The sequence below is a fragment of the Saimiri boliviensis genome, chromosome 5 (genome assembly GCF_048565385.1).
Source record: "Saimiri boliviensis isolate mSaiBol1 chromosome 5, mSaiBol1.pri, whole genome shotgun sequence".
Taxonomy (NCBI): Eukaryota; Metazoa; Chordata; class Mammalia; order Primates; family Cebidae; genus Saimiri; species Saimiri boliviensis.
In genome coordinates, this window is record NC_133453.1 from 101273362 (window position 1) to 101298189 (window position 24828).

General features: G+C 37.9%; 1 protein-coding gene across 2 annotated transcripts in view; it reads right to left on the bottom strand.

Moving 5' to 3' along the window:
* THSD7B (thrombospondin type 1 domain containing 7B) overlaps positions 1-24828 on the bottom strand; it is a 1060674-nt gene that overhangs the window by 377938 nt on the left and 657908 nt on the right. For both annotated transcript variants that reach the window (XM_074399739.1, XM_010330508.3), the window contains exons 8-10: positions 20923-21114; positions 18983-19217; positions 9904-10019 (exon numbers count right to left, since the gene is read on the bottom strand). In XM_074399739.1, the coding sequence (XP_074255840.1) occupies positions 9904-10019; positions 18983-19217; positions 20923-21114 (543 nt within the window). The remainder of the gene's footprint in view (positions 1-9903; positions 10020-18982; positions 19218-20922; positions 21115-24828) is intronic.

Below are 24828 nucleotides of genomic sequence, written 5' to 3' on the forward strand. Positions count from 1 at the left end.
CCCCTGATACGAATCATAGCTGAGGCATTTCAATAAGAATGCCAGTACACACAGATTGCATATTTTGCTTGTTTGAAGTAAAATATCACTCAGATAATACTCGGAGTGAGTAATGACTCAGATCACACTCAGAATGAGAACTTCATTCTCCCAATTTCTTTTCCACATGAAGGTGTTACCCTACTGCATTCCTTCTATTCTCTGGAGTTTCATTTTCCTTTTCTATATTTCTACCTAATTCACAACAGCCTTTTTGCCAAACCAAAGCTGTGAAGTTAAAAAAAGAAGCGAACCTTTTCGATTGGAAACATGCTAGTCTCTTCCAGTAGTTTAGCACTCAGAGTGTAACTGGTAGAGGCAGGCTCTGAATTCCCTCCAAAAAGTGGAGCTTGAGCCGGTTGGAGAGGCCAGCCTCCCTGCTGAACACCATAATCCCTCTCCCGAGGGATGCTCCTGCATCAGTTCCTGCTGCCTTTGTGCGTCACTGTCCCCTCCCCCTTCCACAGGAGTCTCTGGTCTCAGGGCCTGTTCCAGCAGGCTTCTGAGCCACTGAGGGACCTGGCACAAAATATCATATAAAACGAGGCCAGGCACAGAGGCTCACACCTGTAATCCCAGCACTTCAGAAGGCTAAGGCAGAAGGACAGCAAAAGGAGTTCCAGACAAGCCTGGGCAACATGGCAAGACTCCATCACTACAAATAAATAAATAAATAACGAAAGGGCCAGGCAAGGTGGCTCATGCCTGTAATCCCAGAACTTCCAGCATTATTTACAGCTGTAATCTCAGCTGCAGTCCCAGCATTTAGAGCTCCCATCACTCCAGCAGGGTTTTTTTCCTTACATTTAGACATCTACCAGATCTGTTACCACTTCCCATCAAGCACCCTTTTACCTAACGTAGCTTAAAGGCTTTTGATCCTTAAAAACTAAATTAGAGTTGATTAAAACAACACAGTAGGTGCTTGTCACACATTTCTTAAACAATCTGTTGGTCTATGGTTACATTCAATGCTTCCCCAATACGGTGGTTTTCAAACTTTAGTGTCTTGGAATCACTAAGGAAGTTAATTTAAAAATGCAGATTTTTAGGCTCCAGTTCCAACTTCAAAATCAGAATCTCTTAGGGTTCTAACAAGCATACCACACAGTTCTGAGCTGATGGTTTGTGGACCACATTTTCAGAAACCTGTTCAATTATTTTAAGTTTTACCTATGGGTCACTCTAGGCCACTGAAAGATTGCACATGACCACAATTTTGCATTTTGCCTTATATATGGCCTTGGATTTTTATCAAGAAAGAAACCCTATCAAACAGTGCATTGCATTTCCATAGCCATATGGTTGAAAACAGTAACTGCTACCCTAGTTGGTTGACTTCGAAGCACCAGTGGGAAATGACTTTAAGAAATTAGCAGTTCAATAGCCTTTGCTTCTCTGAGATATTCATACAACTTCATTACAGATAATAAACCAACTGATAGACAAATGAATGAGCAAATAAGTACACAAAAACCAAAAATGATAGAATGTTTTCCCCCTTTAACCACATTTGCCAGGAAAACAGAGACAAATCTGATTCTCAAAATCTCACACATTCTGTGGCCAGCGTCATCACATATGTTCTTGCATTTAGCTATGCAAATTATTATGAGGAAAATTGAGTTGTGAAGGTAGACTAACTTCTCGTTCAGCAGTTTGCTAAGTTTGCTTAAGCAAATTGGTTCTTGCTAGCATCTATTTATTTGACATGGATTTACTAAGTTCTGTCCTGTCTTAAGTTTATTTCTAGGTACTCTGGGGACTGAAAACTCAAAAGGGCAAGGTTTCAGCCCTCAAGGAGTTTACAATCCTTCAGAAGGACACAAAACATCTTTAACAATAGCCAGACTGCAAACGTTTCAGACAGAATATGGGACTTAAGAGGGTGAAGTGTTTATTTCCAGCAGAAGGGTTAGGACAAACTCTGTGGAGAGGGTGGGCATTTAGGCTGTAGTAAGATTTGGGCAAGCAGTAGAGATGAACAGAGACATTCTAGGCAGAGGGGAAATCAGATTTTTCTTGCCTTCTTCCATAGTGTCCTGACCTTCCACACAGCACATTTTGTAACTGCATCTTTAATTAGGTAGTTTTGTGTTCAACTCCTCTATGTTCCCTCACTGGATGGTATTCTCTATGACAGAGAGATTTCTGTACGTTTCATTCACTACTCTGTCCTTATACACACATCACCTAGCACGGGCCTGAAACTGAGTGATCATTCAGCAAATATTTGCTGCTAAGTGGTTAAAAGCTTAGGATTCCATGTGATTTCAGTATTTATTAATACGAGATTACAACCTTGAACTCTAAAAGCCTCTATTTTCTTTGGCATAAAATGAAGTAATAGTTCTTTCAATATAAGGTTGAGGTAAGAATTAAATGGAATAATGAGAACATATAAAATTTGGTGGCAATTTTGACATATACTTTATTATTAACTCTAGGAAGGTAAGGTGATGGATATGTTAATTTGCTTGATTTAACCATTCCATGGCGTATACCTGTCTCAAAACATCACATTGTACCCCATACATATGTGTAATTGTTATTTGTCAAATTAAAATAAAATTTTAAAAATAGAAATAATTAGAGTAATGCATATAAATAAATTATAGCTATTCTAAATTTGATAGGAAGAGGCAGTGAAATGAAGCAAAGCTATATTGAAGTGATAGCCTTTCAGTGGCAAGAGTTAAACTTGTCTAACTTGGTTTTCTGTAGCTGAACAGAAGCACCAGGACAGACAATGTAGCAAGTTTAAATACTGGGTTTTTTAACTTGGTCTTTGCTCCTTTGAGGTTGTATGACCACTTCCCTTGAAGTGAAGGAAGGACTAATAAAACAGCTCTTCTTTTATCATTAAACTCTCCTGACAATCTATGAGATAGCACATGTCAAATTAATGTGTGATCTATAACATGCAAAGCCTGCAATAAAGGTGCTAGGCTTCAAATTCTTGATTTGCTAATAGACAAGCAAGATTATCTGTACCTACGGACTTAGCAAGTAGCTCATTTTTGTGGAATAAAAACAGACAAGCCCTAGAGCCAGAGAAGCCTGTATTTCCACCATGCTCTGATTCTAACATACTGGGTAACCTCGGAGCAGTTACTTCATCTTTCTGAGCCTGAGATTTCTCACCTGTTAGCCACGTATGACTACCTTCAGGGGCCACAGTAAGAGGTAAGGAAAAATCTAGTAGATGATACTGTAGATTTCAAGTCCTTCTAAACATACATCAATCTCTAGTCCAGAGAAAAGAGGGATTAATGGAGTGAGAGCAAAGAGTTTGGCTGACAATGCTTTCCCTACCAGATATTACTTGGATGAACATTTCTCTGAAGGAGTTTAGACCACACGAAGAGTTCTGAGCTCTGAGCAGCAGGTCTCATTCTAGAATAAGTTTTCCTCCTTGTCTCAATATGGTCATCAGACTCTAATACAATGTTGTTATTTTTCTCAAACAAATCTGATAACTTTTTATGTTGGGTTTTAATAAAGACAGGCAGAATATGCCATAATTAAAAATATATACATATATGAGAAAAAATTTAAATAATATTTAATTGAAAGAATTTTATCCATGAATTTTTCCCCCTGTGAATAGGAAAAGGTGTTTTTTATGAATTTTATCAGCAGAACTCCTCAGTTTGACAGGAGTATGATTGAAAACTGTAATCTCTACAAGCCCAAGTGGTTGTAATTCCTCCTACTAAATTTTCAGGAATATTTATTGAGCACTGGGATCTATGGACTTTAAATTACAGCCTAAAGGAAGCAAGTTACACCCCGCAGCACCCGTGAACACAAAAGCCCTGCACTCGTGTATCAGGGCTGGGTCTAGAGACATACATGCGAACTATACATCTTATTGTGTTTAATTTCTCAAAAAACTCTTCGGAAAAGATAACTTTATCTGAAATTTACAGAAGAAGCAAAAAAGATTTAGGTAACGTCACTCTCAAGGTGTTAGAGTGCCTTGAACATTATTTTTTGGGCCAGTGTTCCAGGCTCAAAGCTTTGATTACTCAAACACAGCAGACCCTCCATTATTTGGGAACAAATGGGTGAACAAAGGTGTGGATGGTTCTGCGAAGAGGAGGGGGCCACATATGCTTGACAAGGAAAAGTAAAGAGGGAAGGTAGTGCTTGGACATATTTGAGTGGGCAAAATTCTGGAATCCAGAACAGGTTATTTTTGACCTTTTTGACATTTAGATTGACCAGTTCCCCAATTGGCCTGGCTCTGTGGAACAATCTGTTAATGCCGTAGTTTCATTTGAACGAAAGCAAAATCTTTAAGCATTAGAACTGATTGGGGAAGAGATGTGTTTATTTATTCATTCATTCAACAATTACTAAATGCACACCATGTGACAGACACTGTGCTAAGCACTGAAAGTCATTAATGAACTCAAAGACTTCTACCATCTGAGTTTATAGTCTCTCCAGAGCAATACGGGCGTAGAAACAGGTGCCATAATACCAGCAGATAGAGGATTTATTAATTGCAGAAACTCAACATAATATAAACTCCTTGACCTTAAGGAACTTTTATTCTCAACATTATCATCTAACAATAATAGTAATACTTATAAATAAATGTTAAGCACTGAGTTTTTCTCATCCTCCACCACTAGTAAGAGTCACCTACAAAGAGTTTTAATACTGAAAATATCCTTTCAACTTGAAGAGATTCTGCTGAGCTTGGGTGAATCTCAAACATCGGTGCACTGAAAAAACTCAATGATATAATCCCAGCACTTTGAGAGGCCGAGGCGGGTGGATCACGAGGTCAAGAGATCGAGACCATCCTGGTCAACATGGTGAAACCCCGTCTCTACTAAAAAATACAAATATTAGCTGGGCATGGTGGTGCATGCCTGTAATCCCAGCTACTTGGGAGGCTGAGGCAGGAGAATTGCCTGAACCCAGGAGGCAGAGGTTGCGGTGAGCCAAGATTGAGCCATTGCACTCCAGCCTGGGTAACAAGAATGAAACTCCATCTCAAAAAAAGAAAAAGAAAAAGAAAAAGAAAAAACTTAATGAGTTTGAAATTAAATAAAAATAAAAAACAATACATTTATATCTGGCACTGTTCCAAATTTCCTCCTTATAACAGCTCTTTCAAGTAGTTGGTAATATTACCTTATTTTGGAAAGGAAAAAATTGAAACATAGCAAGTTTAAAGTAATTTGTATGGGACAGATGAGATTTGAACCAAGGAAATCTAACTCAAGAATCCATGCTACATGCCTAGGTGTTAAAACAAAAACCACTCTTTGTTTTTTGATACTGAAAACTCAAGGGGTAACTCCAGGAGGGTTGACACAGGTGGAAATGAATTCTGCCAAATGAGGTTTCCTATCAATTCCCAGCAGCAGTCTCTGCTGCTGGCCTTCCTGTTACCATGACACTGCTCTCTGGCACACTCCTTAGAGATGAAAGTTAAAGGAGTTCCTTCAGCCTCTAATTATTGAGACTGACAAATAATTAACCATTAGCTCCATGGTTCCTAGAAATATTCTGAATATTCTATTTTTAATATGCCACAATTTATCTTCAGTCTAATAACTTTACCTCTTTCATATTCTCCCTTTCCAGAAAGTGGTAAACATATTTGGCAATTATTTGAACTAGTCCTTTTGGGTGTGGAAGTGAGGAATAACGTATAGACAAAATAAGAATGTCCAAGAGCTGATAATTGCTTTGGGTAGCTATCATTACATGAATACATTGTATTAATCATTAGTATTTTGAATTAACATTGCATTCATTTATGCATATGTTTGAAACTTCATATAATTAAACGTTGAAAATAGGCAGTGAGTCTCTTTAAAGATATTATGATATAAATCATCCATAAAATAGTATTGATTTGTGATCTTAAAGTAAAAACACGAGGAATTACAGTGTTGCAGCAGTGGGCAACATAATTAATTCCCACATTACCCAGGCAAACAATTATCAATATTCTCCTATAACAGGCTGAAATGTATGTGAAGATACATTGTAAAATATTAGGCATTAAATGTGTTTCTCTTCCTTCACCACGTAAAAGTCACCTATGGAGAGTTTTAATATCACGGATATCCTTTCAACGTAAAGACATTCTGACTGGGGTGGGCTGGGATGAGGTTCAGACATCAGTCCATTGAAAAAAACTAAGGGCTGAGAAATATCACAATAAGAAAGCTGTTGCTATTAACTAGACCACACTGGATACTTCACGGAGGCATTTGTTTTATAGGCTGAAAAAAGAATAGAAGAAAATAGCAAAAACAAAAAAAGTACGAAGGAAATGGTTCTTGATCATTTGGTTAATTTATTACAGGGATTGAACAATTAAACAGGCCCCAACAGGCCAAAGCTTGATAGACCTTTGGTTTGCTTAGAAAAATGCGAGACTACCATTGATGCATTAAGGAGAGATTCAGACAAGGAGGGGTAAGAAGATCATAAGTATGGCGAGATTGTTCATGGCTTGAAAATACCTTTATGTTTTAAGGTTTTAGCTCTTGAATCAAGCCAGGATAAAATAAAACCTGATGCAACCCATCCATTGCTAAGTCACGGATCACTGCCGGTGTACCTGGTTCCCTAAACAACCTTGGCTTTCTGAGGGGTTTAGAATGAATGTGGTTTGGGATTTACATAATCCAGTGATTCCCTGGTTGTACCACAGCCTATTAAATCAGAATGTATTAGAGTAGGATCCAGGCATCAGTATATTTTAGAGATTAGGATCCAGGCATCAGTATATTTTATAGATTGTCAGGCGATTCCATTGTGCAGTCAACTTTGAGGACCACAGACATAACTGCCTCTCAACTTTGATGACCCAGCCTGAAGCCACAGCTGCAAAACAAAAAAAGGAGTTCTTCTGTCTTCATGAGTTGAGGTTTCCACTTGCTCAGGTCCATTCTCCTTCTGGAACTTCTGTTGATCTCTCAGTTTAAGTTAAACCACTTTTCTCCATTCCCCTTTACCTCCCATCCTGTCCCCACCCGCTGGTCTGTCCCTGGGCCATGCTTCTCACTTTACAACCTTAATCAGACATTGCTCTTCCCGGAAATTTCTGATAAACCCAACCCTACCCAGAGCTTTATATCCAACATATACATATCACCTGGGAACTTATAAAAAGGTACAATTCCAGGCCCAATTTGGTTCTACTGAATTAGAATCTGCATTTAATAAGATCCCAGGGAACTTGTATGCACATTCAAATTTGAGAAATACTGTTCCAGGACACCATTTCCCAAAAAGTCTACTGAGGGACACTCTCAAGGACAGAAAATCCATTGCCTATATTTTAAGTCACATTCTTCTATGCCTTTACAGAACATCTGTACATTCAAAATATATGCACTGAGTGGCAACTACATGCCCCACACTAGGCTGGGTTTAAAGTATCCAGCTGTGAAGATGGCAGAAGTGGTCCTTGTGTTTACGGACTTAAAATCGAGCAGGGGCAACTCTAACAAGGAAGAGAAGTTAAGGGGATGTATAGGATGCTGTGGGATAATAATTAATGGAGGAGGATGGGGGGTGTCTATGGTAATCTGGTAGATGAGAGCAGCATTCCATGCGGAGGGCAGGTTTCTCTGGATACATAGGCTGAAGACCTAGAAAGGAGGGATAGTCGAAGAGAGTGGAGTGACAGTCTCATGCACAGCAGGTGCAAACTATACAACTATACAAACACTTGCCTGGTGCCTACTCGGTGTCAGAAGGTGGTCTAAGTGCTTTCTTTATAAGCAGGTGTTATTAACCTCCATTTTCCAAATTAGAAAACTGAGGCAAAGAGACAGTAAGTAATAAACCTGTCACAGAGCAAACATGAAAATACAACCACAGTTACCTGGCTCCAGCATCTATGCTCTTATGCCCCAATCTACGGACTGTTGAACTGGAGGGAAAAATGACACATTCAACAAGCAGAAAGAAGGGCCATATGTCCAGAGTTAAAACAAGCTTTGTTCATTGATCTATGGCCTTCACCAGAATGAGGGAGAGGAGAAAGGGGAGGGTCACCATTTAGGGGGCCTTAGCTTCTTACAACTGAAAATTTCTGGGACCCACCCCATAATTATTGAATCAGAATTTCAGGTTATGGATCCAGAAATCTATATATTAATAATGCTGCCAGGTGATTCAAATGCAATGAAGTTTGAGAACCACAGGCTTAAAGACACAGTTTCCTCCAAAATTTTCCCCCTCTCACAGTGTCCTCTAATTAACCCATAGTTACTTAATAACATCTTAGTCCCAAGCTAGAAACTAAAAATGAGGGTAAATAGGATTGAAGCGGAAAGCTGGAAGAAATCTGAAAATTGAGTCTTTGCTCCTGTAGGTCTCTGACTACCAAGCTGTGAAAAGAATTATCTGGGCTTGAGAAGTTGGAGGCAAAGAGAGACCACAGAGACTTAGAACTATTTTCAATACGATGCCAGTGATTTAAACAACTAATTGAATCTCTGGAAATTGGAGTAAAATTTAAAGTTGCTTCAGGAACAATTATTTTACATGCCTTGTGATTCTGCTCCCTCTAGCCAATGCTAGGAAAAAACTCTCGGGTAGCAGAGAGAATTTTCTTGACGGTAGAATAGGTGGACTAGCAGTGGCTAAAGTAATCTCTGGTCACCAGGGCACACTGGCTCAACAAAGTTAATCTGCTTCCTATGTATCAAGAGACTTCAATAGCTCCAGCACCAATTTCAGGCTGCTGGTGGGGTATTCTTTTAAATCCAGTTTCTTCTTATAACCATTTACCAGGAATTATACAAAACTCTCATGAATAAGAAGCTAAAGTAAATAGCTAAACATCAACAAAACTCCATCAACATACACTATATTATCCCCTTGCACCCTTTCAATATTTATCTTTAAGAGCCTGAAATGTTTTTAGGTACATTATCATTAAAATTCCCAAAGTCAACCTCCTAGATGCTACCTTTCAAATGGTTCAGAAGATGCTGCCTTTCAAACAGTTCAGAATAGAGACAGTAGCTTTTCTACCCTTGCCTCCTTCAAAATAACATTACCCTGGCTATTCAACAAACCCTGTACATCCAGTTCATTTACTTTTGTTCTTCATTCAGAAAAAAAAAAAAAACAAGTTTTGGAGAGTTTCTAGAAGATATTGTTGTTTCCACCTCTCAAAAAATTAGATAAAGAAAGCACTGTATTTTCAAAGCTCTTTCTTATTTAATATGTTTATTTCTGAATCTATCTATAAGCAAATTTCATTGCATGCTACTATATTAATTCTGCAACGAACAATTATCAGCAAGATTAAATGCCATAGTTATAAAACGTTATACTGGTACCCCACCACTGCAATACAAGACATTGGCGATGATCATTTTCAACAGCTGTCACAGCTGTTTTCAATCACTGAGAGGTGTTTGAATGACTGTCAGATCTATGTCAATATTGGCCTCATTTTCATGTCACTCTCAATAAGTGATGCTATAGATGTGTGAGTCAAAGAGCATTTGAAGGATCTTAGATGCACACAGCTGAAATTATCCAAGGAAAGTAAACCTCTCACAGGTTCTCTCTCTGCAGAACTGCATACTTTCCTCTTCCAGGAGGCTGGTGTAGCAAGACAGTCATGCCCTGCATGAGAGGACATGGTTGCTAAGAGAAGCCTAGGGAAGAGTGGATATGTTTTCTCTTCCAAACTCTGATAGATCTGGAAACACAGGACTTCATTTACAAACTTTACCAAACTTGTTTCCAGGGTGACATGCAAACGAAAGAAAAAGAAAAAGGTACATTCCACAACCTCTTACTTAGCTGTGGAGAAACAATCAGATTAGGAAAGAAAGCACTAAGAAGGCAGCACCAACCTACCTGCTTGGCACAGCCTCGGGCAGGGTGTCCACTCACTGAAAGCAGTAACAATACAGTCTTTTTTGCATGGGAGAAAACAGGGGCGCACGGTTTCAGGTCGAGTAGAATCTGGACATCTGTCAATGTGAAGAGACCATGTCAGTGACTCTTTGAGAGACTAAGTGGTTGAACAAAGAACTATAGGATTTTAGAACAGAAAATATTAAGCCTCATGTTCCTTTAACAGGCGAGGGAAGAAAGACTCCTGGGGGTGAAGCTGCTTGCCCAAGCGCTCAGAGCTGGAGCCAGAGCCTAAAGTAGACCTCAGCTCTCTTGATTCAGAGACAAAAGTAACTTTTCACTTCACCAGGAAAAAAATAACCTCTGAAACAAATGAAAGATGGCCAAGAAACTGTCTCACCATCAGTATCAACTCATTTTACCTTTTTCAGAAGGAAAAGACTGAAATACCGTTTTAAATGTTTTATTCAGGGTGATATATCAAATTAGCAATATTCGACAAAAGAAAGGATTATAAAAGCAATATACTATGTTGGAAAACAAAAATCTTTGAAGATTGCTTAAAAATACCAGGAATCAGCCGGGCGCGGTGGCTCAAGCCTGTAATCCCAGCACTTTGGGAGGCTGAGGCGGGTGGATCACGAGGTCGAGAGATCGAGACCATCCTGGTCAACATGGTGAAACCCCGTCTCTACTAAAAATACAAAAAATTAGCTGGGCATGGTGGCACGTGCCTGTAATCCCAGCTACTCAGGAGGCTGAGGCAGGAGAATTGCCTGAACCCAGGAGGCGGAGGTTGCAGTGAGCCGAGATCGCGCCATTGCACTCCAGCCTGGGTAACAAGAGTGAAACTCCGTCTCAAAAAAAAAAAAAAAAAAAAAATACCAGGAATCTTTGCTCATTAACAGAATTCTAGACTATTTAAATAATTAACAGGTATTTCTATAGAATATGCAGACTGAAAAGATGAAAGAAACAACTATGACAGCTTGTAAATAACAAATGTGCTAACTAGCATTAACAAGAAAAATATGTTATTTTTATTATTTTGCTGATAATTAATGTCCAGACTTGGGAAGAAAGTAATGTAAACAGTTAATGGATTCACAATTATTTGGAAAAAATAAAGTCTCAGAAAATAGCAAGCAACTTTTCATTTGTTTCCTTGCTTGCTTGCTTGTTTTTAGAATAGAGAGGTCTAAAAATCACATTTATTATATTCTACAACAGCATTACACCAAGAGGAAACACAGGAAAGCACTTTGCATTATACATTCAGTTTTTAAATTCTGTTTCCCATAAGTTTCATATAAAGAACAGAGATGCAGTGTGTATAAAGTTTAATAGTGTGAGTTTTGAATCAAATAGCCAGAGCTGAGTTAAGTGTTCTGCTTACATTCTTTCAGTTACTCTTAACAGCAATGACAAGAATTATAATCTTCATTTTCATATGGTAAGCTGAGGTGTTGAAATGACAAGTAACGGCAAAGCCACATGGAGACAAAGCACTTGAAAATACTATGATCGAAAAAACACCAGTCTAGCAAGTTTAAACAGACAATGAATGTAATTGTAAGAGAGAACAGAGAAAAACAGAAAAGAGAAGATTGATGAAGAAATAATGGACTAAACTATTACAAAGTTGAAAAAGGGATGATAATTCAGATTCAAAAACCAGGAAGTGTATACAAAATGACCAATATGCAAATATGGGGACTGTCCAAGTAAGACGAGAATCTAATAATCCCAGTGCTTTGGGATGCCAAGGCAGGAGTATTGCTTGAGGCAATACTAGCCTGGGCAACACAGACAGATCCTGCATTTACAAAAAAATATAAAAGATATTTGATGGGCATGGGAGTACATGCCTGTAGTCCTAGCTATTTGGGAGGCTGAGGCCAGAGGATTGCTAAAGCCTAGGAATTGGAGGCTGCAGTAAGCTATGATCACACTAGTGTACTCCAGAGCCTGGCCAATAAAGCAAGACCCCATCTATAAAAACGAAAGAAAGAGAGACAGAGGAGGAGGAGGACGGGAAGGGGAGAGAGAGGGAGGGAGATAGGAAGGGAAGGAGGACAGAACAGAAACTAATAGCTGTTGGAGCAAAAAGGAAAAAAAAATCTAAGAAGGGAGAGGAATTTGACTGACATCAGATGTTATCATCTTATATAATTATAAACCTGAAAGCATTTTCATAGTGTTACCATTTTAGAAACAATGCATAGGCAAAACACAGAAGAATAAGTTTTGGTATAAAATGTTCCAAAACATCATTCTTGTCACAGAGAGTACAGGATGGGAGCTAGAAAGAGGTGGGAGGATGGACATTGGATTCCCCCAACAAAGCAGGTGTTCAGAGAGTTGATCTGCACACAAATGAAATAAGAAAAAAAGTCATTATGGACAAAACGTTTGTGTCCCTTCCCAAATTTATATGTTGAAACCTAACCCCCAAAGTAAAAACATCTGGTGGTGCAGGCTTTGGAAGGTAATTAGATCATGATGGTGGAGCTCTCATGAATGGCATTAGCGTCCTTATAAGAAGAGACACCACATAGCTGGCTTTCTCTCTGTGTTCTCCGCCATATGAAGACACAACAAGGTAGCCATCAGCAAACCAGGAAGAGGGTGTTTCCTGAAATTCAACCACGAGGTCACCCTGATCTCGGACTTCCAGCCTCCAAAACTGTCAGAAATAAATGTGTTTGTTGTTTCGACCACCCAGTCTATGGTATTTTTGTTATAGCAGCCCAAACTAACTTTGAAAGGTTCTAAGAAAATTGATCAAAAGTACTACTGTAACCAACCAACAGAATGCCAACATTTTGAAAGGAGTCAGGAGAAGAACTAGTGAAAAGGAGCTAAGGTTGATTACTTTCATGGGAGCAAATCAAGGAATGACAATTTTAAATTGATAAATGTAGGGCTACATGGCTGATTCATGAAAAATATATCATTTAGAGTTAGGAGGTAAACACCAGAAAGGGAGAATGAACAGGAATATATACCTAATTTGCTTGTATTCACATAAAGACACAGTGGAGGTAGATGAGGAATGAATAAAATGGTTGTCGGTGACAGGGAAGGAGGAGGGAAGTGGGTGAATGTAAGCCGAGATGGCATAAGGCTTCCAACTGTTTACCTTTTTATAGTTACAGTTGGTGAACTGTGTGTCTGTTTTCCCAACCAAAATTCAGAGAGAGACAGAAAAAAAAATCAGCAACTGTTAAAAAGTGGTTATGCTATATAAATATATTTTCTGGTTTTGATAATGTACTATGATTAGGTAAGATGTTAGAGCTGGGGGAAGCTGAGTGAAGGGTACATAGAATCTATCTGTACAATTTTTGCAAGTTGCTGGGGATCTATAATTACTTCAGAAGAAAAACTTAAGATTTAAAAAAGTGGTTGTGTTAAGGAAGTAGGATATGAAATGGAGGAGGAGGTTGTTAAGAACCTACTGCTTTCCACCATCAGTCCCTCGACTATTTTACTTCCACAATAAAACATGTAACGCTTTGATAAAAAAAAATTAACTAAAATTAAAAGATATATACTTACAAACAATTGCTCAATAATTTATTCTTATTAGTGGCATTAACTATCTTTAATACAAAGATACACACAAAAATCATCTATCAAATCATTAATTCAATGAGCCTAACAAGAGAAAGAAAGATAGATGTCATTATGAGGTTATAGTGTTATTTAAACAAGCTACTCTGGTCAGAAAAATTTATATCATACTTTAGCCAAGATAGGAAAACACTAAAATCATTCTCAAGTCCTTTATTCATTTTTTAAGATCTTCTAAAATTGAACTGAACTGTTGTTTATTCTAACTCCTCTCCAACCTCTCCTGGTAGACAGCTGGGAATGAAAGCACAACTTGAGTGACACCAACTTCTTTTGTGCCCAGGAGTCAAAAGGGATCCCACATGGATCCACCCAACACTCATACATTCACAAAGCAGCCTGGGAACATTTGTGGTGCGAAACTCAAGCTTTCTATAGAGAGTTGCTAATATCTCAGGAATTTCATCCACGTCAATTAGGAATAGGAGTTAATCTTTTTTAGCGAACTGATATTGTCAACTTTATTGACCCTTTATTGGCATCACTCACCAAAAACACTCACTGAGTAATACATGAACTCTCCCTGATATGGCCCTTTCTCTCTCTTCTTGTCTTAAGTCCGAAAGAGAGAAAGAGTATCGTTCCCTCAAGGGCAAAGGTCAAGCTTAGGTTACAGTGCTATTACAGGGCCGGGTGTGGTGGCTCAAGCCTGTAATCCCAGCACTTTGGGAGGCTGAGACGGGTGGATCACGAGGTCGAGAGATCGAGACCATCCTGGTCAACATGGTGAAACCCCGTTTCTACTAAAAATACAAAAAATTAGCCGGGCATGGTGGCACGTGCCTGTAGTCCCAGCCACTCAGGAGGCTGAGGCAGGAGAATTGCCTGAACCCAGGAGGCGGAGGTTGCGGTGAGCCGAGATCGCGCCATTGCACTCCAGCCTGGGTAACAAGAGCGAAACTCCGTCTCAAAAAAAAAAAAAAAAAAAGGTTACAGTGCTATTACAGAAGAAATGAACTGTGAGCTTTCCTGGAAATGCAAGTTATTCCTGGTTTGATAAGGGCCAAATATTTCCCTGCAAGTGAAATTGTCTTTTTGTCATTTCCCCTGCCAATGAGATTTACCTTTTCCTCGGGGATTCAACTTTCTGTCCCTATTTATCTACATGTTGTCTATCCTTTCATGCATCGTCACATTTCCAATTTCCATAAATTTTCTCTTAGTCTTCAAAAATACAGTCTTTGGCTATTAGCAACCTAAGTGCTCCCCAACTTCTAAAAACGGTAAAGTTTATTTTCTGTATCACTGTATTATTACTGACAAAGAAAAGACTTTTGATAACTTTTGGGCTGCTGCTGTCTGTGTGTGTGCATGCTATACATATGCTAATTTTGAGTGCCTTGATGGTAGAATTCCATTTTATGTCATGTCTTAAAAATGCTGTATTTAGCTCAGTGTAAATGTTTAGTAACAGTAAGTGAATGACTGAATAGTATTCTGTGCTATTGAAGCCTGAAGACAAATAAATCCCTTGGGAATGTTAGGCTTATTTCTCCAGCTATTTCCACAACCAAATGAAAGCCTTGAAACCCAGAGAAACAGATGGATTCACTTTTTAGTTAGTAAGCATATATGGCCCTTTGCTTTTTGTCAAAATTTAACTTCCTGCTTTCATGTAATACTCTGCTTCTGGATTAGCAATGCTCTCCATAAAAGGGAATGAATTCCATTTCAATAAATATGTTTTCCTGGACTTGCACTGGAATGTTCTACAACTCTTGTCTCTTGGCCATATTGTAGGCTTTAGCATCTTATACACACCGTGCTGAAATGCATCAAATTGAGCTACAAAGACCTGCCTTTTTTTTTTTTAAAGCTATGTCTCCATGATTAGTCATCTGACCCAGGAACTGACATATTCATCTCACTCAGCTAGATGGGGGAAACCTGCCAAGATTTTTAAACATTAACTGTTTGAATGGAGCTATTTATTAATATATCTCACAAAATGCCAGTTGTTTTCACATTAAAGGCAGAAAGTGCCCTATCAGGAACTTTGAAAGGCTTTGAGAAACATGTTTTCAATCTTTATTATTATTATTTTTTGTACACTGCCACTGGGGAAAGAAAAGCCTTAAATAGTAAAACAAAACCAAACACAACTTCAGGAAGATCCCAATAAGCTCTCTCTTTGGTTCAGTTTTGCCCTAGCTAGTTTTCATTTTCTAATATGATCAATTCTATTACTCATACAATGGTAACAGTCTCACCGGTACAATTACACGGAAACCAAAACACCAATTCAGGGACACAAGAACTTGCAAGAAACTCTATGCCTGTCTGTGCGGTGGGTTTAAAGATATAACACATTATTTTGACCCACACATTCCATAAGACATGCTTCCTTCTGTGTTTTCTGAAGGCCACTCTTTCTCTAGGATATTTTCTTCTTCCTTTTCATTTCTCTATCCTCATCCCAAGGATTTCATGTATGACAGGGGATCTTTTCCCACTGCAATGACTTTCATGTGAAAAAGAGCAAAAGTATATTTCTGGAGGCATAGCAAAGGATACTTTATATTGCTGATAATCTCCCTGGGTGATTTGCTGGACAGTAGGTGTTATTTTCTTAGCTCAATTAATCTCATTAACCTCAAGAATTTTAATTAATTTCATTAAAGTCAACGCAGGCTGCTCATGTTTAACAGGATTATTTGGAGACACACCGTAAGAATTAAAACTAGGTTGTTAAGTCTCCAGCCTCATTAACAGTACAGAAAGTAATTAGCAATGTCTTTATATTTGTGTGTGTATGTTGGGGAAAACATCTGTGCAATTGATTTTTCTGTGTTGGTAAACCACAGCAAAACTGGAGATGATTTACTGTAATAATACTATTTTAGTCTCACTTATTTACATTTTCAAACAAATGCATATTAGTTTATGAATTACGTTTTAAACCACAAACTTCTGTTCCTGTGATCTTTTTTTCTCAAATCATCTTTAACATTTGAGAAAGCTGATGTGCTCAGAAACCTTCACAAAACTGTTACTCAAAGTAATAATGATGATACAAGAAGAAATAGATGCTGATTGGAACATATAACTCAACTTTTTCATCCAAATAACCCTTTAAAATATAATGATAATATATTGAATAGGTATCATTCTCAATTCTAATGCCCCCTTTGCTAAAAAATAAACACGTTACATTCATGTCCAGTAGATTTTTCCTATCATGGTGGTTCAAAGATGAAAAGTTTTGTGGAAGGGAGATCAGGTTTCAGACATGCTAAAATTTTTCATCACTATGAAGAATAATGGTTTGCTGCATTTTATGTAGGGTTGGCCCTACATCTAAGCCATACTTATTTTTATTGGTATATTCATCCTAATCTTTCATGCATCTTTTTTTAAGCAGTTGAAAATTTAAGTCATAAAAATAAACATTATCTAGGCTTCAATCCTTCTCCGATAAAAGGAATTCTCATGTCTGCATAACACTTTTATAAAACTTTCAGAATTTTACCATAACCTCATGACTTAGGTTTTCACCTGAAGCAGGTGATACTAAATGTTATTGTCCATATTTGTCTATAATTTCCATTGATTCAGTGATCCAATCAATCCATCTAGTGATATGGCTACTAGGTAAATTTAAAAATACAACTGATACAAGTTGCCATTTCCAAAAACACTGCTACCAATATAGAGTTAGGTTCTAGAGCAAAAACAATATTTATGAACTAAAAAGAGCAGGTTATATGTAAGACATGTTGATTATTTTTCATGATAGTCCCCTTTCACAAAATTTATTAAGGAAGATTAAATATGTTTTTCTTGAAGCAAAAGATAAACATCAGTTTCCCTTGATTTTCATATCCAATCCTTGTCAAATCTTATCACTCATATCACATGTATCACATATAGCTTTAGTTCATTCATAAATTCCAGAAATGTTTAGACTAACTACCTTCCAAAAACTATTAAACTGGGGTTGCAACAAGAAAGAACACCTAATCCCAGCACTCTGAGAGCCACATTTAGGAAGAGGAAAAGGTGAGATGTTCCAGGTTATGCTCCCCTTCAAGTCACAGCGTGACTTGCAAATACATGTCTCCATGTATATTTGCAAAACCATCCACTTAGATGCTCTAACACCAGCTCTGGGCAGTGTGTGGCCAGTCAGCACTCTATTTGCTATAAATAGTTCATTTCCCTTAATGGAGCTTGTATGACTTGCCTTACACATGGCCAAAGTGGCTTCCACGACAGTGTGGATCAGGCCCAGAGCCCTTCACCATGGTTCCCCAGATGAAACTATTCAGTGTTTCCATTGCTCGTGAGAAAAAGACATTAAATTGAATTAGGCAGAACACTGAATGCATGTTCATACTTTTCCATGGAGGGCAGGGTGTAGCCAGTAGAGACAGGACCACAGCATTCAGTGCTGCCAGGACTTGTTCCAACTGCGTATGTTTCTTTCTGAGGGTCAGCATGAATCTCTCCTTTTGCTTTTTCCACCAGACCTGACTCTGTCTGTAGCAACTCTCAGCTCATATGCTTAGAGTATCATGAACAGATAAAAGTGAATTTCATTCTCCCAGCCTGAAAATTCCTGGGGAAGCACTCTATGTTGCCTAGCTTATGACACTAGACCAAAGCTGACACCAGCTCATCTTAGTGGCCCATACCCTGTTCCTAGAGTGAGGTCTCCAAATACAGCCACTGGGAATCTCTCCAGACAGACCAGTCACACAGTCTCTCTATAAGGCACAGGGCCCTTCTGTTTTCTTCTTTACCAGCCTTCCCACAGGGACTTGAGGAAAACATGTATCTCCTCATTTGGTCTAGTGATAAAACGTCCACAGCCAGTTATTTAATCAATTATTTTTTTCCTCGCATAATTTGCAATTGTTCTTGATCCTTTTGATATCTATATCCTAGTTTCCAAGTCCATATTTTCCTAGTGTCTTTAAAAATGTTATATTCCCATGTACAGACAGTATAACATGCATGAGATTGTAAGCTACTTAAGGGCATGGATTCTGTATTCTAATTAGAATGGCTGTATGGCTGTATCTACTTACTGCAGGAAAGATCCATGGCATCTAAGGAAGTGTAAGACACAACACTATAATTCATAGCACAGAATCTACCATTATGTTGACCTGGTCTTTATGTGATTTGAGAAGAGTAAAAAATACTGAGATCAGCTGTAGGAAATTGGTTTGATTATTCAAATGCATTCAATGTTTGTGGACACTATTCATTTTTATGCATGAACTGATATATTACTACATATTATAAATGCACCAGTGATACATATCATAACTGTGTTTATCTTTGTTTGAGGCTCATGTTTTAATCTTTAACAGTCAAACAGCAACAGAAACCCTCTTACTCTATCAGAGACCCAGAAATATCTGTTTCTTGATAAATGCTTTCAACTAAAAATACTCAACATGAAATAAATGCATTTTCGGTAACAGACTAATAATACCTTTTGGTCATCACTTGTCCCACATGACTCTTGACACAGAAGACCCTCCGAGTCTGAATGCCTACACCACACGTAGCTTCTCCATTCCAGCCAATGGTTGCATTAAGGGCAGTTACCAATGTGTCCTCAGAACAAGGGCCCCAAGGTGACGTCTCCCAGTGAAGCTGAATACAGGAATGATCATTACACAAACGATGCTCTTGGAGGGACTGACTAGGGGGACATGGCTTTCCACCTGACAAAAATAAGAACAAAAGATAATACATAGTTGTTGCTGTTGTTCTTGTTTTTGTTATTTCTGCTGTTTTAATGGTCTAGAGAGACGTCTTTGCTGACACAGCCTTCCAAAGACCTGAGCCACTGTGCCATTCTTCCCAATCTAAGAACAGCGATTTGTGTCCTGAGCAACCCCTGAGGATAATATAGTGCACTCTTTTCCACTAAATAACAAGCAGCAGTCCACATCAATTAGATTATAAAATGAACTGACTCTATTGCCCACCACTGCCGCATGTATCTCTGAGATAAACTCCAAAGAAACCTGCTTTTCAAAAAATATTTTTATGCTTCATGTATTAGTCAGTTAGAATAGTCTATGGTCTCAAAGTGATATTATCTGGAACACACACACACACACACACACACACACACACACACACACTTATGCAGCATGGCCTTCCTTTCCTGAGGGGCGTTAGTTTTCTAAGAAAACCATTTTAAGACACTCATCCGCCATCAAGCAGTGCATTTCACTGCAATTTGAGAAATACAGAAATATGTGTTAAAGTTTGAAGAAAGTCTCTCCTTAAACTCTGAAATAATACCTGACAATGTACTATCTATCCCCTGGCAGGAAGTCCAGACATATGTGCAACCATAGACTCTTGGATGAGTCAGACAATCCAATTTCATTATTGTCCTTCTCTCATATTTTTTTAGTCATATGCAAAGTGGTATTTATCTAAAGTATCGATTTTTTTCTATTCTTCAACATTTTAATGCTTTAAACAGTAGGCCAAATGTTCAAGATTTGTGACCTTGGTTTTGTTGTTCTTAACTTTTTTTTTTTTTAACCATTAAATACTACTGACTCCCATTCACCCCTTACAGAAACATAAAAGAAAAGAGAAGGAAGCAACTTCACTTTAAGAATATGAAAATTTTCATTTATCTTGACCCTGGCCCCATTTCTCAGGATCAAAGAACAGAAACTTACTTAAAAAGTAGTTCCTCACAGTCAGTGGCCATACTATCCTGCTGTTCTAACAGAGCCATGGGCAGAAAAAGCCAAGGGAGGGGATGAAAGAAATCACGTGTGCTGGGGACAGAGATCATCACCATAAATTACAGGAACAGCTGCTCCTCTAATTTGTTCTGATGTCACCCGCTTATATTCTCATAGCACTTTTTAGCTTCTTCAAAGCCATTTTCACAGCCTTCATGCTGTGCCCTCCTCCTGCAGAATGCTGGCATGACAGAAGAGAATACCAGCGTGCAGGAATCAGGTAGTTTGCAGATGTTAGTGGCAGTTCCCAGTTGAGAAGCCATGTCTCCTGATTCTTAATTTGCAGCTCTTTTCAACTAAACATAGTTTAATTGTATTCCCTACTGCACAAGCTGTCTTCAGTTTGGATGTGTGTCAACCAAACTGTTTCCTTGTCTAAGAAGGATATTGCAAAATAACATCCATCTGATTGCCATGGCCCATACACAGGTGTGTGGTAAAGCAGTTCATGTAAATAGGTGAATCCAACAGAGTTAAACTAGAGGGTCAAAGCAAAAAACATGGATGGAAATGAAACTGTAAATTTGGATTCAGGGAACAGAGATATCATCTATGTGTGACTACTTCCTCCATATAAACTTCTCTATCACCAATGAGGAAAAATGATAATAATTGAGCTAATGAATCTAGGGTGAAAACCTTTTCTGCTACTCACCTTCCCCAGCCAATGCCAGGATAGTTCTTGACCTGGTCTGTTTCCCATCTGAGTTTTTATTTGAGCAGGACTGGGAACAGGATGACCACTCTGTCCACTCGCTCACCACACAGTCCATTCGGCAGGGAATTTCACAAGCCTTCCTCTCAGGAGGAGGTGGTAATGGGCAAAGACTTCCTGATACATCTTCTCCTACAATCAACCAGATCAAGACAGTTGGTGATTAACGCATAATCAAGTCCCGTCTAAGGAACAGTTAGGCTCATTGCTTTATCTATTACTGCAGCTTAAAGTACAAGTAAAAATGATACTTTCTTCAGCCATTTGCAATATTTATGTCAGACAAAAACTGTTAGGAGATAATTTGGCATTTAGAAAGGTAGATACTACAGCAGAACTCCCATTTGTAGTCCTTCATAAGGACAAAGCTGGCTTTCAGAAACAATTTAGCCATGAATGGCTGAAGATGAATGTGGCAGATGTGTTATGGACAAACATATATAACAAGTATATACTTTTCTTCAAAGTGGAAGTCAGAGCTATCCATTCACCTGAAACCCCAATTTATGTTGAGCATTCTAATTACTAAATTAAAAAAAATATATCATTCTAATTTTCTTTTTGGGTACTTTCACCTCCAAATATGCAACCTTATGAAAGATTATCACACGATGACTCTTTGGTTCTCTTTTTTCACAGTGGTAAATTATCCAAAACTAAAATGAAAATGGATCTGTGGCTAAAATTATGTAACAGGTTGACAAAGTTGATGGCCAGTCTGAAGTTCTCCCTAATAACACTTACTATCCCTCCTTGAATAATCGAATGCATTGATAAACCAAAAATATCTATACTCAAAAATATGGCACAAAACACACCAGATATCAAGGATCTCCACTTTTGTTATTGTCTCCGTGCCTTTCTATAAATACTATTTACAATCCTTTGACACATCACAGAAAATGATTTTTCAGAAACTATAAAGTAATAGAGTTTTATAATTAACAGATGTTAAGACTAAAGGGATAATTTTTAAGTAATGGAAAAATATCTCAAATGACTACAATAGCTTCTAAAAACTCTCAGGTTATTTATTTGCTATCACTAGAATTCAAATATTCCTCTTTTATAGATAAGAACTCTCACTCTTCCCCCCATTCACAGTCTCCTCATAAAAACAGAGGATACCAAGAACAGTGACATCATTTATTGTTTGAAATAAGAACATAAAATGTGAAATGGCAACTATAGGAGAGAGGCAGTTTTGTTTGCGTGACTTTATGGCTTTGAAATTCTCTTGTCATGATCCGGCTGGAACAAAAAAATAAATGTGAAGGGGACTAGTATTTATTGAACATCTCCTTGTGCAAGGCACTGTGTTTTGCATATATCACTCAGGCTTTGCATATGTTATTGAGTCCTCAGGAGAAACTCTGAATTACAGGTGTGATCCATCTCATCGCTTAGGGGAGGGCTCAGAGCAGAGACTTAGAGAGGAAAGGTTGCTCATGCTTACATGGGCCTTAGCTCAGGAGCAAATCCAAACTCTCTGACTCTAAAACTTCTGCTTCTCCCATTAACCATGCTGTGTCTAATTCCAAGGAGATGGATATTCTTTTTCTGAGGAAGTAAATAAAACAAGCTGACAGTCAGCAAGACTGCCTGAAGGAGAAGACAGTGCACAGCTAATATCTGCATTTATATTTGTAAATGAGGCCAGGCTCATTGCCCTTGAGGTACAAATAAAGCTTTTCAAGCATATGATGAGAAGTAATAAAGGTTCTAGCTGATAATCAAGCTGAAAGACCAGTTTCAATAATTCTCTCTTTAGTCTCAATCTATTTCCAGGTTGAGTCCATACTGTATGTAACACACACACACATACGCACACATCCAATACAGCACTTCACCAAGTACAGAAGCAGGCAGAAACAAAATGCCCAACCTACATCTAATCAAAATTTGATTTCCACATTTGTGACTATTACTAACACAGTCTGTATACAAAATACTTTAAAGCTATATCTTACAATAAACATTTTGAAGAACAAGGTAGGGGTTTCATGAACAACAATAAAAGGAAAGGTGGGAAGTGTTGGGTTAAAAGTAGTAACATTGGTCTCATTACTGAAAAACTTCTCAGTGTTGAAAATGCCAGTATATATTGTAAATTTCCTAGAAGGGAAATGAGATATAGTGCTTTTTGGCCTTATTTGAACAAGCACCATACTTTTGAAGGAGCTTCTCTCTCTCTTTCAGAAATGGTACTTTTATGAGTATGCTTTGAGAAAACTCTACATTAAAGAATTATAAAATTGTCAACTACTATATGATGAGTACATACTATGTCCAAGGCATATGATGGGATAAAAATAGGTGAGCTTACCATTACTTATCTTTCTAGAGCTCAGGATTAATTATGGAGATGAGCTATTAAAACATAAAAGCAAAACCGAGTGCATGTCAAGTTGCAGCTGTGTGATTCAAACATAAAATATTTTAGTGATTCAGGGGATTGTCATGGGCCCCTCCGATAAGGGGAAATAAAAAGGCTGAGAACTTGTGGCAAGGATGGAGGGTGTTTCAGGCATTGGAAGGGTCAGCAAAGTTTAGGTAGGAAAAAACAAAGTGTCTGGAAGATCGCTAATACTGAAGGTGCATGACGAAAAGAGAAAGCCTATCTTGGAGGAGTTATTTGGCTTCAAATTCCAAATGATCTAGACTGACACATAAATTTTATTATATTTCTGCCTTCCCTAAATTCCCAGTTATTCTGGTGTCCCATGACTCAAATTTACCATCCTCCCTGTCATCACATTCAATATTCTCAATATTCACTTCAGGTACTCAAATACTTTTTAAAGTCTCAGCTTTTTTATAAGCTGGTATGCCTATTTCCTCAGTACACTTTAATGTCAATACTCCCACCAACACCAACTTTTTGATAGTTTGCCTATATAGGCTAATTCAGAAAACTGAACAAATAGATCAGATCCTTAGGGAAGTCAAACTAATCGTCATAAGCATCCTGTAATTCCTGTGGGAGTTATTTTAAAAGAAATCTTGTAAGAAAAAAAACGCTGCACAATAAGGTCTCAGCTCAAATGTACCTAGCCAGACTCCATTAAGTGTATTAAGGTGAATTGTAACTACCAACATTTACTTGCTTAAGGATATAACTTAATCTTTTGGAACCTCAATTATTTCATTTGTAGGGATAAAATAATAACATGAGAAATCATTCATTTAACATATATATCAAGGTGTCTAACCCATGGTGATCTCTCATTATACAGGAACCCTAAAAAAATGTCTTTGCAAAGACATATACCACAAAAAAACAAATGGTCTTGATCTGAAATCTAGATATTTATGTCACAGTCATGAAAAGCACTTGGCTTTACTATTCATATTTGTGTACAAACGACTATCAACAGTTTCATAGATTGGTTTACATAAAATATTAAAACATTTATAATTATACAGATCTTTTTATTGACATGGTTGGCTAATCTAAACCATTTAAGAGCCAAAAATAAAGCACTTGAGCCTAAATAACCTCATCTGCTCATATACATAGGTATAATTATCTTCCCATTGTACAGAGAGAATTCATCTCAGAAGAGGAACATTTATGCTTTCCTGTTTTTATTTTCTTGGATGGATCAATGAGACCACAAAAATCTCAGGCAAGCATGGAAAATAAAGCCCCACATAGTTCCGAAGCTTAGTCATTAAAAGTGATTTTCACAAGCTCGGATAATCTAATGTCATAATAAAATAGAATATATTTAAAAGGGAAATTGAATTCATCTTTCAAAAAGACTCTATAAAATTACTCCCAGCACTCACCAGGCTCCCTGGGATCAATAACAGCAAACTCCCTGTTCTCTCCTCACAGAGTAG